The sequence below is a fragment of the Theobroma cacao genome, chromosome 4 (assembly GCF_053813885.1).
Source record: "Theobroma cacao isolate CCN51 chromosome 4, ASM5381388v1, whole genome shotgun sequence".
NCBI lineage: Eukaryota > Viridiplantae > Streptophyta > Magnoliopsida > Malvales > Malvaceae > Theobroma > Theobroma cacao.
In genome coordinates this window covers 36,854,830-36,869,827 of record NC_142642.1, presented here as the reverse complement: position 1 = coordinate 36,869,827, position 14,998 = coordinate 36,854,830, and the positions used below count along the sequence as shown (strand labels likewise).

The following is a 14,998-nucleotide window of genomic DNA, read 5'->3' as shown; positions in this document are numbered from 1 at the left end:
TATGTCATGTATACAAATTTAAACACGATAACACAATTAAGTAAACGTGTTTTAATTTTCATATTTTAACGTGTCGAATACGATTAAATACGAAACACGTAAATAGTAAACTCAAAACTTATTTAACTTATATTTTCTCATACAAACGTGTGTCGTATATAAAATTATCATGTTAGCCCTTATCTAAGTCTATCTGAGAATTTGCCGAGGTAGGATTTCAGCTCCAAGTCAGCAACTTCTTTATCAGAACTTATTAAAAAAAAAGTCAAAAACTTCCACCCTTGCCTATAAATTACTTCCTTTCTGCCCTTTGAAGCTCGGCCTCTGCTTTTGCTTCAACTTTCAAAGCTTCAATTTTCTCAAATTTTCTTCACTTTGTCTTCTTCATCGTCGTTTCCTTCTTCCATTTCTCAAGCTATGGCTTCTCCTTTCGATTGCCTCTTGTTTGGTAAGTTCTTCATTTCTCTTTTCTCTTCCTTCAATCAAATTTTCTCTGCAGTTCCTTTTTTTTTTTTTTTCTGATCGTTTCGGCCCTGAGTTTTGCTTCTAAACAGATTTGGATGACACCCTTTACCCTTCCACCACTGGATTAGCTCAAGGCCTCAAGAAAAACATCGATGGTTCGTGGCGGTTCACGAAAAATTCACCAAATAATTTCTTTTTATATTCTGACGAATATCCAGATAAAATTGTAACGATACAGAAAACGCTGACAATGATCCATAAGCAAAGATGATATGCAAGCATTTAAGAAATCGGTCATAACTTTCGTTTTTACTATTATTTTCTCCAGATTTTCTGATAGAGAAATTTGGACTCTCGGAGACCAAAGCTTCAAGTCTCAGAGTCGAACTCTTCAAAACATACGGCAGCACTCTCGCCGGTTTGCGAGTAAATATTTAATTAAAATAAACTTTAAAATAATTCCAAAAACTAAATGCTTAAAAATATGCTAAGTTGGGGTTCCCTCTAAATTGTTGTTGCAGGCGTTGGGCTATGACATCGATGCCGATGATTACCACGGGTAGGAAACAATCATTGTTGTCGTTAAATTTATTTGAAAGAAAAAGAATTGTTCTACTTTTGCTTTGTTTGGAAACCGTTTAGAATTAAATCATGACTTTCTTTATTACTTTCTTTTTGCAATTGCCAGTTTCGTGCACGGCAGATTGCCATACGCCATGATCAAGCCAGACCCTCAGCTGCGTAATCTGTTACGTAGCATCACCCAAAGAAAAATCGTAAGTTTGAAAAAACAAAAACGAAAAAGAAAGTCATCAGAACGAAATCAAATTGCTTACTACTTCGAGATGGTCAACTTTTTTCGTCTCTTTTTTGTTTGCAGATTTTTACGAATTCGGACAGGGTTCATGCGATTAAGGTTCTGAAAAGACTAGGATTAGAGGACTGTTTCGACCAAATCATTTGTTTCGAGACACTGAACCCTAATTTGCCGAAATCAACGCGTCCCGATGAATTCCCTGTCGTCTTGAAACCTTCAATGGATGCCATGAAAATCGCTCTCGATGTCTCCCATGTTGATCCTGGACGCACTGTAATAATTCTTACAAGATTCTCATTAATTTAATTCCCTCTTTTTTTCTATTTTATTGTTTTGACGGTGAATGTGAAACTAAATTATTTTAATTTTTCTTTTGTGCAGCTCTTTTTCGATGACAATGTTCGGAATATCGCCGCTGGAAAGGCTTTGGGCCTGTGGACTTGTCTGGTAATTTCTTTTATTTAAAATTAATTTTAATAAGGAAAATCTCAAATTATTTAGCGTTACTCTTTAAATTATATCCAAGCAATGCTTTTGCAATTAATTAATGTAATTTTTTCTTTCGTGTGTGTGTGTGTTTCAAGGTTGGAAAGACCGTCAAGACAAAGGAAGCGGATTATGCAATCGAGACGGTCAACAATTTAGAACAAGTAATACCAGAAATGTGGGTCAACGAAACGGACGGTGGTGATGAAAGGATCAGTAGAACCAGCAGCGAATTGGATGCTATTCTGGCGGCAACAACACCCGTTGGAGCTTGATCAATTCAAGATCTCCGGGGACCTAATTGACAAAAAAAATGTTGGATTCTCGGGTTAGCACTTAAGGTCCCATATTATGTACATAATCATGTCGATGGCAATAATGTATCAAATGTGCATCTATTGATATGTGTACCAAAATGGACTATCCCATCAAGTAAATAAAGAATATAATAAATCATTGCTTTCAATTTCAATTGCAAGGTTATGGACTTATGATTTCTGTTTCAATTTAAAATTTTAAGTTTTAACTCCCCAGAAATTTTCTTTAAATATAGACCATTCAATTATCTTCAAAATGGAAAGTAATTATTAGAGAAAAATTCGTCCAAGATTTGTTTACTGTTGTAAAGTCAGATAATAAAATTCTAAAAAAATATTAACATGTTAATGATATATAATATCCAAACTCACTTATTTTAAATCAAAGCCATATATTTTTATCTTTATTTTCGTCTAACTTCACATTTTACTTTTTCAGAAACTTCAAATAAATTTATGAACGGTGTAACATTAGGTGATATACAAGCAAGGCAGAGTTAACCAACTTTTATTGGAAGGTTCAATATGAAGAGGAATAATATATAAAATATAAATAATTAAATACAATATGCAAGATTAATAATTTTTTTTATATAAACAGTATTGTTTAAAAATTAAATATTCAAAAATAATTTCCTTTCAACTAAATATAAAACATAAAATATATAAAAAAATATCTTATATAATCAAGATTAATAAAAGAATGATATATTGATAAAATTTTAAATAACAATCAATAATACAACGCTACAACGCATATTTGAGAATACATAACAAATAAAATATGACAAGTATAAGATAAAACTATTTAACAAAAAGAACAATATAATTGATGATTCATAGAAATTTAAAGAAAAAAATTTATAAAAACTTATAACATATGATCAAATAGAATAGAATTGAAAAAAATAAATATAAATAATAATAATATAATTAGAAAATGAAAGATAAAAAAAGCTTTAACTTTTTATGATTTCACAATGAAAGAATAAAAGAGAAGAGAAAGACAAAAAGAAAGAGATAGAAAGAGGTGTGAAGAAACTTAAAAGAAAAAAATTTAAGAATTAGATTAAAATTAAATGAATTCATAAGATTATTTTATTTATTTTTTATTTATATTAATAATTTAATAAAAATTATTTTGGAGGCCCATTAAAAAAATTTATATATAACATATTGTACTAATAATTTAATTAAAAAATTATTTTAAAGCTCATTAAAAGAATATATGTGATATATAAAAATTTTTAAAATTTTTGAGAAGGGACGCTCCGCCCCTGTACACAAGGTGGCTTCCATTCATGAGCTTCATTTATTTATTGAACCAAATAAGATTAAATATAATGCTGATCCAAGTAAGCGCATCCCATACTCCACTAGTTGGTGTCACCCAAAAGTGAATCAGGTAGAAACATGAACCACCACCTTGTCATCTTAATATTAAAAAAAGGACGAAGATAGAAAACCAAACACCAGAAACCACATTACATAATTATTGCTTTCACGAGAGAACAAATTATTTGATACACGTAGTAGGGGATTGATTGCATGGCTCAAAGATACCAAATTTGTGGTTGTTAAGGGATCAATGGATGTTCTTTTCATTCTTAAATTAAATAATCATCAATCATAGTTAATTACCCGAAATATTAAGATGATTCTGTTGCTGATAAGGACTTTGGGTAGGTCAATCACATCTAAGGTTTGTTTAGTTGATTATAAAATAAGAAGTGGTACAGACTTTAATTAGGTTGATATGGGAAATGTCGGTGTCAATAGTCTATAAAAAATTAATTGTTGGTCATGTGCTTTGGTTTTTCATTAGTTTCTTAAGCACATGATTAGGGATTGTGACGGGCAATTTAAGATCATTTAGAATTTGAAGATAATCTCAAAGAGAAAAATGTCAATTATAGAATTAACTTGATCTTTAAATTTGTGAGAAGCTCTTCAGAAAAGGGATTTAAATTATCAAATCATATAATTTTAACAGAATCAAAATAAATATATGAAATCCGTGGTACGGATATTCATTAAAATATTTTATTATTAACATGAATTATTATTTGTTATAATCATGCAGCTTTTCTTATTTTTCAGGTGTTGATTTTTTGTTGAGAAGTTATGGGGTGGGTTTTGGAAACTTAAAAAGTAGGAATGATTGGGATGGGAGCTTTTCTTTATGCTTAAAGTTGGGTTTAGAGAAGAAGCTAGGAGGTCTAGGGATAATTTGGCACTGTTTTGTGTGTGGCATTATGCTGTGCGATTGCCTAATGTCTAGGTTGGTTTTGAATGTAACAACTCTAGGAATCTGCGGGCACGGTTTTGAGTGAGAGATAGGACAGGCGGCGGGGGAGGGGGCGGGGGAAGCTATTGAGAAGAGGGGACTGCAAAGATAAGTTGGATATGTGACATAGGAGTGATCGGCGTGGTCCTGGTCTGTCTGGTGTTGGCCAATGACGTGACGTTGTTTTTGCGGAAAGGATGTATGATGCTGGGTTCGAAGTGATTTTGTCGTTTCTTCGGATTTTTGGAAAAGCTTGAAGAAGGAACAAAGCTAATGCAACGTTTATCACAAAGGATTGTGTGTTGGTTAGGTCGATGCCTGGCGTCTGATCTTTGCAAAGAGGTTTCTGTGTTGATGGACCTGCTGATCATAGGTCCAAGGTCATCTCCAGGCCTTTTTGGACCCAATAAATACATCTGAAGAACAGATGCGATGTTGCAACCTCTCTTGTTGCAGGTAGATGCTCATTCGATCAGAGTTGAGAGATCTGTTTCCTGAGTTATGAGATACGCTGGGCAGTGGCAAGGTTATGGTTACATTCTTTGAGAACCCTTTAGCCTGTGGATGTCTAATGATAGTTGATAGTTTTTTCTTTTTTTGCTTGCATATGTTAATAGGATGGAACACAAACATGTGGGTGTTTCCTGGTAGTTTGAACTAGTGTTAGGTCCATGTGCTGCAACGGCCATAATTTTTTTGTTGAAGGGCAAGTTGAGCACTGTTTTGTTTGCAGACGGTTGTATCTTGTGAGGATGGGCTGCCATTAAAGTTTTGAGCAGCCATGTTTGTACTTTATGTACAGTTAATCTCGCCTGAGCCGCCCCTTCCATGCCATTGGGAGTTTTTGGCATCGACCTTAGACCAACAATGGCATATAGGCAGCAGGGGTTAATAAAAATCAAACTTTAAAAAAAATGAATTATTATTTATTTTTTTGTGAATAACTTCAATTATTATTTATTTATGAATTATGATGATAACAGCTGCTACTCCACGTGAAATTATTCAAACAATTTGTTACTGATAGACCGGCCAACATACTTCTCTCTAAATGAAGCCGACCATTATAATTTGACTGGATATTGTTTACATTTAAATAAGAAATTAGGTTTGAAATTAATAATTTTTTTTATAATTAATAAATTTAGCTTTTCCTGTAACAATTGGCATAATCAGATTATGTGGTTGAAACATTTTGGTTTAATTTGATTCTTTATGTGTGCTGCTTTGTTAAGTGGCCAATGAGCTTAATCATTTTATATGGTTGAAACATTTTGGTGTAATTTTCTTTTCAGCATCTAAACAGTTACTTCTCTCCTCGATGAAATCTATTGCTAGCAAATCATGAAATTTGCTTTGATTCAGACATAGAATATTGTCCTGTTCTGAGCAGAGTAAAAGTTTCATTTAGTTGACTCTCTTTACATATTGTTAGAGGTAAATGTCCAATATATACATGTTTCAACAATTCTCTGAAGATAGTTTGGAAATCGGAAAAAAGAAATTGATTTAAAGAGGATTGAAAAAGAGGAAGTTGGGTATCCTCCCTCTATGCCCAGAGCAACAGAAAAAGGAAAAATTTATAATTATGGTGTGTGAAATCCTATATATCTAGCATCCAATAAAGGCTAAAAGCATTATACAAATTTGCAAACCTTTGCTATATAGTCATGTAGCTATTTGAAAAAGGTACTAAAAATACAACAAACAATATTAAACAAACAAATCACAAATAATACATCACAAATGCCCTTAATTTTGCTCTGAATCCTTACAGATCATAGACTTGCTTGCCAGTGAACTTGACCTCAATTGGGTTAACATTCTTTCCAATGTTCCTGAAATTCAGTCCCACTCCTTGGCGACCAGGGTTCACTTTCTCAGGGTACACTCCATCTTTAGGATGCAAATACTGAACTTCCCCATTGGGGAACACCCTGTAAAACTGATAGTTGATCTTGTACTTGGACCTCAGCCTGGTCCCCAGAGCCAAGCACTGCTCCTTCCTAGCCAATTTGAGCAGGTTCGGACCTTGCCTCATGATGGCTGCTCCCCCTGTTGGCATTTCAAATATTTGTTCCTTGGGTGAGTCCCAAGTGATCACATAAAACTCTTCTACTTGTGCCTTACGTAACAGCCCGCCGGTGCTGCCAGCAAATATTGGTGATGGGGTACTTGGGTCCAGCTCTGGTGGGGTGAACCCAACCGGAGCCTCCTTTGTGGCAGTCTCAGCTTTCTCTTCCGCTGCTTCTGCCTTGATGGTGCGTGGCGCAAATTTTTGTGACTTGAAGCTGGGGAGTGTCACGAATGATGCTTGTTTCCATGGCACAGCAACTCGGTCGCTGGATTTTGGGGCGGAGAGGGTGGCTGGAGTGAAGAGGGAGGTTTGTGTTGCCATGGCCATTGAGAATTGAGATATTGGAAATGGAGATGGCTAGTGATATTTTTTTTGGTAATGAAATTTGGTTTTGTGGAGATGAAGAGCGTGGCCATAGAGAATAGGTGGTGGAAATGTTGGCAATGGATAAGGTGGTAGTAGTTGTTGGACCAATTAGAATTTGTGATTTTGATGCTTAGGCTTACCCACACCTATCCCCTTTCTTTCTGTAAGCTTTTTCCTTTTTCTTTTTTATTTTGTTTTTATGTTTCAAATCCTTACAGAAACAAAGAAAATATATAAAATAATCAATTGCAAGTGCTTTCATATGTAATTTTTTATTAAATGTTATTAAAAGAAGTAATATGATTCAAAGTGATGGATCAAATTTATCATTTATCTTTAAACTATATAATTTTATAGTTGTACTTTATAATTTGATAACAAAATGTCAAAATTTACTTTGTAATTTGAATAAAAATTGTCAAAAATTAATAATAAAAGATAATCTATTAAAAATAAAAAGATAAAATATACTGATATCTTAAATTTTGATCATAATTTCACATGAATTCAATAATATTCGAAATAGACCATTCACCTCAAAAGAATATCATTTATTTATTTTTAAATAGATGTAATTTTATAATTGTACTTTATAATTTAATTTAGAAATTAAAAAATTATTTTATAATTTAAATAAAAAATTAAAAATTAAATGTAAAAATATTTGATTAAAAATAAAATAATATTTAACAAAAGATTTTAATTTTTTATTATTTTTTAATCAAATTAAAAAGTATAATGCTAAAACTACACAATCAAAAAATTAGTAGTAAATTTGATGTTCACCTTAAGTAAAGTGATAAATTTGGATTTCATTCCAAATAATAAAAATTTGCACATTAATTATTCTCAAAAAGTTATAAGTAAGTAATATTAATTGAATAATTAAAATCTATCGTGATATATTTTCAGAATATAATCTAAGTAAACTATTTTTAAAAGTACGGCATATTACTTAAAATCTATCCATTCATAATTAGTTTAGGGTTTGGTTCTTATGATATTCAAAAAAAAATTAATTGAAATGCTTCACTAAAAGTTACTTTTTTTTTTCACTATAAGTTACCTTAAACCCACATGAATTCTTTTGTTTTTTTTTTTTGCAAGAGAAAAGTGCATGTTTCAAAATTCCTTTTTTTTTAAAAAAAAAAAAAAAGGGCCCTGAAAAGAATATGCAGGAAGGGTAAACGAAGTCGTTTTTAGTACTTTCAAAACAAAAAATAGTTCTTTTATCCCTTGTGCAAACAAGTGACACCTGCAGCATGCAACCAATAGGTAGATATTGAGATGGCTAGAGTGCTGTCCCTGTTGCTTTCTCATAGTGGAACTTGGAAACAACTTTGCTGTTCACCGCTCTCCCTGGTGCCAATTCAAGTTGAGTACAGTTATCTTTTTTTTTTTCTCTTAACTTTTTTTTATTTAAAGCAATGAAGTCTTCTTTCTTCTTTAACATCGCTTAGCTGCATAAATTTGTTTTCTTTGAGTTTTTGGCTTAATCTCAGCACATAGAAACACCGTGGATGCACGAACAAACTTTTTTATTTTCGCTTCTGTAGACCCGTTAGTTGGAGCCTGGACAAAAAAGCTTCTATCATATTAGTATAATAGATTGCTTTCCTGTCAGGGAAAAGCCTAACAAGAAATTTGTTCTTTGGTCAACTGCAGCAAGATTTTATACATACTTGTTAGCAGGCATTGTGGGATTATAAGATATTTGTGTTCTTTTGTTCTTATTAGAAAAATCTTTGCTGTATTTAATCTCACAGCTGGGATAATCCTGATCATCCCAGAATAGTGGTATGGTCTTTGTAGTCTTTGTAGTTTTTGCACTAATCGAGAATCCTGTTTTAAGTCTGAGATACTAATCGCAAGTCAACCAATTGTAAACACATGGAGAGAGTCTACAAACTGAAGTCTGCACCTTTACTTAATAGTAGCAATACCATATTAAGAAAAATTGGTACACCATGCCATTGTGTTACAAAACAAATTGTTTTCAGAAGATAGCTAAGAATCTGCACAACTCTTTATCTTTACTACGATGTGAGAAAACTAAACAGAAAGGGAAAATGCAAAATCTAATCAGCACCTTCTTTTACTATAATAACTAAAGATGCTGACTATGTACTTCCTTCAGGAATATGCACTTAAGATTTAGATTGAGATACTGTTTGGGATTCCCTTACCGGTAAGCCCACCTTCTCTAGAGTAATCTGAGGTGTTAGGATATAGTAAGGTGTATGGCATCTTCACCGGTCCGGTTCTGTTCTTCAGTCTGCTGTCATTGTTTCGGTCCATAATTCTACTTTCGATTTCTATTAGCTTCTTTCCAAATCTTTCAAATGCAGCTAACGGTTCAGCATCAGAAGTCCACTCAGGAGAATCTCGCTGCCCAAGGTATATTTCGTCGGCTGAATGCCGGGACAAAACCTCTATAAGGGACACACCAAGTAGAGTTTGGAATTGTGCTGTGATTGTTTTCAGGAAGGCCAAGTCAGGGTCCTTCTCAAGCTCAGCATATTCAGGGGTGCCTGGTTCTGGCATGAAGCGACGGCTAACTGTAGGCCTGTTAGGGAGGTAGCCAGCATAAGGGTATTGTCCGAAATTAACAGCTGCATGGAAAGCAGAAGCCACCCATATGATAATTGTGCATGCTTCGATGAGCTCAGCTCGCGTCTTTATCTCAGGCCACCATGGTTCATCCTTCAAATCACCGTGGCCCTCAGTTCGGATCTCCGCCCACCATGATTGGATTTCATTATCCTCTTTTACTACTTCATCTGATGGGTAGTAGAAAGAGCAATACTCAGTGACCCAAGTTTCAATAGCTGACCAGATTTCTAATCCATCGACAGCATAAGGATAGTCCTGTATCAGAAGTCTGACACCGTGGGGCAAGCTAGCGTCTGGAACTGCCATCCCTCTGAAATGAAGGGTTTGAAAGTTGATTGCTTAAAAATTCATTTTGCTAAAGACCAGATAGAGAAACATTTATCAAAATTCTCTATGGCTCACCTTTTAACTAGATCAACAGGGAGAGCCTGGTCAGGGAAAACCCAAGTCTTGTAAATAGCAGAGGACATTTCCAGTGCATATCTACCCGGAAACACAGTCAGCTCAAGCACCCCGCCAGCATTGATGAGGGTCTGACGGGCCAGAGCATTTATGTTCATTGTGTCACGGAAGTGGGGATGCAGAAGCTTATATATGGGGTGAACCACACTCAACTGTCTATTACTTGCAATTATGAATGGTTCAATTACAGCATGAGTATTTAACCTGCAAACATGGTAAAGTATCTTAAATCATAGACAGCTTTCTAACTTTTGCTACATGGAGCATGGGTATTTCAGCATCATACCAATGACAGATGAGCTGATGATAGCCAGAATCATTCACAGCAGCATAAGCTTTGGCCAACTGCCAGACTGAACCTTCAACCCCGTCCTCTGCTGGGGTGAAAACTTTGCTGACAGCACCATGTTTGTCGCTTTGTGGATGTGGCAAGCTCAACTCGATTGCCAATGGCTTCAGTGTGTCATCATCTTGCAAGAAGAATAAAGTTCTGGTGGCATAAGTCTTTGTGCTAGTGGAATTTATCCGCCGCAGGTATGGCATCAATGCATCATGATGATTCAATATAAACAGTTTGTTTTTTTCTAAAGCCTGAATTGAGAACGACCAAAGCAAACAACAGAAGACAAATTAGTAATCTAGAAAGAAACATTATAAACTGGTAATGTGATAAAACCAGCAAAACAGACGAAGCGTGAATGGTACTTTTTCTACAGTAAGTCCATTCATGTTCCTCTCAATGTGTTCCTCTGTAACGGTACTTTTTTGGTTCCCATATGTTTTAGGATCAAGCTTGCTGGCTGGTGGAAATTCCTACAAACATGTTATAGTTAATTATTGAAGCAGGAGACCACAAACATTTCTCTAGATGAGGAAGAAGAAATATGAGCTAGTTAACAAGAATGTGGTGTTTACTCGGAGCCGACGGATCATAACTGGGTTGACTCCAGCTAGAGTTTCTCGTGCAAACTCTTCATCTGTCCTCCAGGCAGACCTATCCTCTGTATCCACACAAGGCAACACACATAATTTGCAAGTAAAAGTTTGAATATATCTAAGCAACAAGAATTCATGTAGCAGACCCCAGCTTGTTTGGGATTAAGGCTTAGTTGAGCTGCATTGAGTTGCTACAACTCAGCCAAGAAATGTATGGGAAAATTCTTGTATATACCTTTGATCACAGCAGGCATTGGGAATTTCATCAATCTCTCACCATCGTTACGAATAAGTTCCTTGATCATCTCCCAAGGGATGCATTCCCTGATTTTCTTAAGAGTGGCATTATTTGGTAGCTTTACACCACCTTCATAGAGATCAAGTACATCTTGAAAGGAGTCAAACTCATTTATAGTTTTGTCACAGACGGCTGCTATCTCGGGGATCAATATTTGAAACAGAGACTTCAAAGCATAGGCAAGAAAATCTGAAAACTTCACTAGGTTAAATCGTTCATCTCGCGGAACGTAAATGTTTAGGCTTAGAAGAAATAGTCTGCTCTCTGTATTGGGATCTGGTAGAATGGGAAAATATAAATTAGACTGCGGATTAAAATATCAAATCAAATGCTGCTTATGCTAAGATTCTAACCTTTCTTGTGTGGTTTCCGACCAGTTCTCCCTCTTCTGGGATATGGACACTGCGATCCACCAAGAATTGGACGTGCATATGATGAACCCTTCTCGGGCATTCCCAAGTCGTTGTAGCAGTCATAAGCATATACTCTGTCCCATTCTTTGAGTTTTCCTTTTCCATTTCCTCTGAGATTTACCAGTTCTTCTTCCCTATACTTGCGTAAGGGTTCGGGTGTTTGACATGGAAGGTAAGTCTAAGACAAATATAGCGAAGTTTTCTGTTAGTGAATCTGCTTGTTGTCTCCCCAAATCTTAACAAACAAACAAACAAACAAAATTTTCAATATTATTGGTAGATTGGAAACGTTAATCACATAACTTTTTCACAATGCATCAACTGTTTATATAATTTCACACCTTGACTAACATTAGCTTAGCATCAACCTGACATTAATTTCTCCTTTTTAACATTTTAGAAAGCATTAGGTAACTAATTTTTGCTTCAAACAAATTTGGAGCAGTGTGAAGCTTAAATACAAGGAGACATGGCGTGTGAGAGAGAATTTGCAAACAAACACAGAAGAAGGAAAACGACAGTTACGAAAGTGCAGATCTACCTTTGAGATCAATAGAGTGTGATTTTGCCAAGGTAAACATACAAGTCAAGTGTAAAATGAAGCCTCAATAATTGCGTTGAAGGTAACATTCATGATAGGAAGCACTGCCAATATGTTGGCAGATCTGATTATACCAGTTCAGAAAGTTACAATCTTCATTGCATGAACATTAAGCATCAACCCTTTAGATTATTCATCAAACAAATGGACAGCACAAGATTATGACAAAGATTAAAGTTTTGTCCTATTTTTTATGTTAAAATTTGCAAATGAAGTTACCTTGTTGGAAAAGAAGACGCGATCATACTTGTACCGATGTGCTGGATAAACCCAGGAATTGCAAACAAAATGTATCCGGCCATGGCCGGGAACGTCTTCCAGAGTGACTGTCCTGAGGTAGAACTGGCTGTGATGATGGTTTTTAATAATGAAAGCTCCAGGAACACCCATGGATTCATCCCAGTCAAATGTAACGGAGAACGTAGTTTCTCCTGCTGTTAATGGTGTCAGTGTTGTCACCCACTTCTCCAAATATGCGGGCTTTCCAAGCTTCCCTCCCAACCCATTGGCTGAAGACACGTGTGTTACAATTCAGTTACAGTTACAAACTCATCAAAATCTAGTATTCTTTCCCTTACTTGCAAGATTTAAATAAGCAATGTAACGAAGACAGGTAGAGATTGCTTAAAGGACATGAATTTGCCACTAGGACTTGTTAAATCAATCTCTATATTTGCTGTACTGTACACCTCATACTTTCTCAATTCTACCATCTTACAAACAAGACTGAACAAACATTGTAAGAATAAATGAAAGTTACAGGCATGGTTAGTTAAATTATGATAAACTTTTACCAAATTGAGCTGAAATGAGAAGAAAAAAGAAATAGGAGTGAAAGAAGAATTTGAAACCTTAACTAGAGAAAAATCAGACAAATCCAGTCATATCTTTTCAAATCTTTTTTTTTTTTTTGGGGGGTGGGGTGCGGGGAGGTGTTGTGGGGGAAAGTTCCTCATGTTTACCACCATGACCGCACACTCTTTCTCTGTAAACTATCAGTCCTGGTAGCTTTCAAGAAATTCCAAAACAGAGAGAACAACAGAGTTGAAAAAAATTAAAGAAACTAACCAGGGTCGGTATGAACAGCACTGATAAGCTGCAAAGAAACACCCTTGCCAAAAAGCTCGTGAACTCGATCAAATAAAGAAGCTTTCATATCATTCATGTCCAACACATTTTTTTTCATCAAAACCACTGCTCCTTTGATCTTCTTTTTGTCCTTGCACTCTTCAACCTTGCCTTTAGCCTCTGTTTTTGGCTTTGCGCAGCACGTCACCATTACTTTATTGAACATCTTTGAACTTGAACAAGCTAGCTCCCCAGTTAAGCTTCCAGGAAGACCAAAAACAAAGATCCTTTTTATTCAGAGGGTTGATAATGTAATGAATGTAAAGGGTAACAAGATTTATGTAGGCGAAGGTTTTAAGTGAGCTTTGATAGACAATGTGAAAATAGATTTCTCTGTTTGTCTTGACCTGAGCAAGACTTGGTGAGTAGATGAACATCAAGGTATTAAATACTTCCCATGACAACTAATGACAGTGTCCTTTAAAAAAATTCTTTCTTTTTTTTTCTTTTGATTGGAAGGATTTCATATCTTTATCTCTTTATTAACGGATAATTAAAGGACCTGATTCCCCTCCTCGCCCAATGGGTCCATGGTCATTGGTCTACTACTTGTGGAATTTTTTAACAAAGAAATACCACTATACTATACAAGTTGCAAAATAAAAGAAAAAAAAAATAGTTTTTGCATTTTATAAGTGATTGGTATGCCATATTTTATATGTGTACTCTCTAGGTTCACACGTGGTCTACTTCTTTTGGTGGATGTCCTTAGTCCTTGGCAACCATGTTTATTAATTATATAACTTCCTTACGACTACCATGTTTGTTACGGACAAGTTAATCTTTGATCTTTCCAAAGAGCATTTAAAATAGTTAATTATTAATATTACTATTCTTTTTTGTCACTCTTGGTGTCACTCTCTGAAGGAAGAATGGGTGCCGTTGACTTAAAAGGTTTAATTTGCTATGAATTATCATACAGTATTTTCACACATCCGAAAGTGATCCTCTTACACATTTTAAGTATGATGACATAAGAGTTATCTTGTTAGATCTCTCCCCACGAGATTAACAATCCATTGGAATTGTCAAATCTCAAAGGCATGAAACTATGGATTTGAAGTGATACAAAAAGGGGGTTTTGCGAGGTTGTTAAACCTACTCAACTTTAACTAAAATAAATAAAAAGTTTTGACAGATCAACCTGTCAGGTCACTTGGTAAAGTTCAACGTCTCGCTTCTTCCTTGTTACTTCAACTTCGCATATGGTTTGTCTCCACGCACAACACGGCTCATTCAAATATTTTTTCTTCTACTACAAATCATAAGATTGGGTTATATTGTACATAGAAAGTAGTAGAAACTATATACCTTTTTTCATTGATTTTATCCTCATTTTTTACTCTAATTCTAAGACCCAATTTTGTATCTCTTTAAGGAAATTGAAGCAAATTTTTTTTTCTCTTTTGCATTTTATTTATGGTGAATCCTTATACACCCAAAAAAAAATAGTATATGACTATCGCTTGCATCAAGAAAGAGAGATTCAGTCAAGGACATGCATGGCTTGGACCAAGGTCATCCCGTCAAAGAAATGCGAGCAATGAGCATAAAAAAAAAGGTAGTATATGAATTTTTTTTAAAAAAAAGTAAATTTATTGACCTCCACAACCAGTCTGTCATTATAGATTTTTTACGTTTTTGACAATAAACTTTCTATAACATAAGAATCTGATTTGGACAAAATAAAATTTGAGCAATTAAAGAATATTATTACTGCATAAAAAGCTAT

At 34.8% G+C, this 14,998-nt stretch overlaps 3 protein-coding genes across 3 annotated transcripts; 1 reads left to right on the top strand and 2 right to left on the bottom strand.

The window, feature by feature from the left end:
• Positions 1-293: 293 nt before the first annotated feature.
• LOC18602962 (Haloacid dehalogenase-like hydrolase (HAD) superfamily protein) lies at positions 294-2,234 on the top strand. Its single transcript, XM_007034664.3, has 8 exons — positions 294-448; positions 555-620; positions 794-891; positions 987-1,024; positions 1,154-1,241; positions 1,346-1,555; positions 1,664-1,729; positions 1,867-2,234. The coding sequence occupies exons 1-8, from the start codon at positions 418-420 to the stop codon at positions 2,041-2,043; spliced, it is 774 nt and encodes a 257-aa protein (XP_007034726.1). The 5' UTR covers positions 294-417; the 3' UTR covers positions 2,044-2,234.
• Positions 2,235-6,009: 3,775 nt separating this feature from the next.
• On the bottom strand, positions 6,010-6,853 carry LOC18602960 (photosystem I reaction center subunit II, chloroplastic-like). Its single transcript, XM_007034662.3, has one exon. The coding sequence runs from the start codon at positions 6,774-6,776 to the stop codon at positions 6,144-6,146; it is 633 nt and encodes a 210-aa protein (XP_007034724.1). The 5' UTR covers positions 6,777-6,853; the 3' UTR covers positions 6,010-6,143.
• A 1,864-nt stretch (positions 6,854-8,717) lies between these two features.
• LOC18602959 (putative linoleate 9S-lipoxygenase 5) lies at positions 8,718-13,714 on the bottom strand. Its single transcript, XM_007034659.3, has 9 exons — positions 13,207-13,714; positions 12,358-12,647; positions 11,478-11,715; positions 11,062-11,400; positions 10,806-10,891; positions 10,596-10,703; positions 10,177-10,481; positions 9,831-10,094; positions 8,718-9,738 (listed from the first exon to the last, which is right to left on the bottom strand). Exons 1-9 carry the CDS (start codon positions 13,430-13,432, stop codon positions 8,970-8,972), a joined length of 2,625 nt encoding a protein of 874 aa, XP_007034721.3. The 5' UTR covers positions 13,433-13,714; the 3' UTR covers positions 8,718-8,969.
• Between the last annotated feature and the right edge of the window lie 1,284 nt (positions 13,715-14,998).

Excerpts from the sequence above, each read along its gene's own strand:
- LOC18602962 (XM_007034664.3), top strand. The coding sequence starts at position 418 with ATGGCTTCTCCTTTCGATTGCCTCTTGTTTG. Across the intron at positions 1,242-1,345 it reads GCATCACCCAAAGAAAAATC|ATTTTTACGAATTCGGACAG; the intron begins GTAAGTTTGAAA and ends TTTTGTTTGCAG. Across the intron at positions 1,730-1,866 it reads TGGGCCTGTGGACTTGTCTG|GTTGGAAAGACCGTCAAGAC; the intron begins GTAATTTCTTTT and ends GTGTGTTTCAAG.
- LOC18602960 (XM_007034662.3), bottom strand. The coding sequence starts at position 6,776 with ATGGCCATGGCAACACAAACCTCCCTCTTCACTCCAGCCACCCTCTCC.
- LOC18602959 (XM_007034659.3), bottom strand. The coding sequence starts at position 13,432 with ATGTTCAATAAAGTAATGGTGACGTGCTGCGCAAAGCCAAAAACAGAG. Across the intron at positions 11,401-11,477 it reads TCGGAAACCACACAAGAAAG|ATCCCAATACAGAGAGCAGA; the intron begins GTTAGAATCTTA and ends CCATTCTACCAG. Across the intron at positions 10,892-11,061 it reads AATGCCTGCTGTGATCAAAG|AGGATAGGTCTGCCTGGAGG; the intron begins GTATATACAAGA and ends GTGTGGATACAG.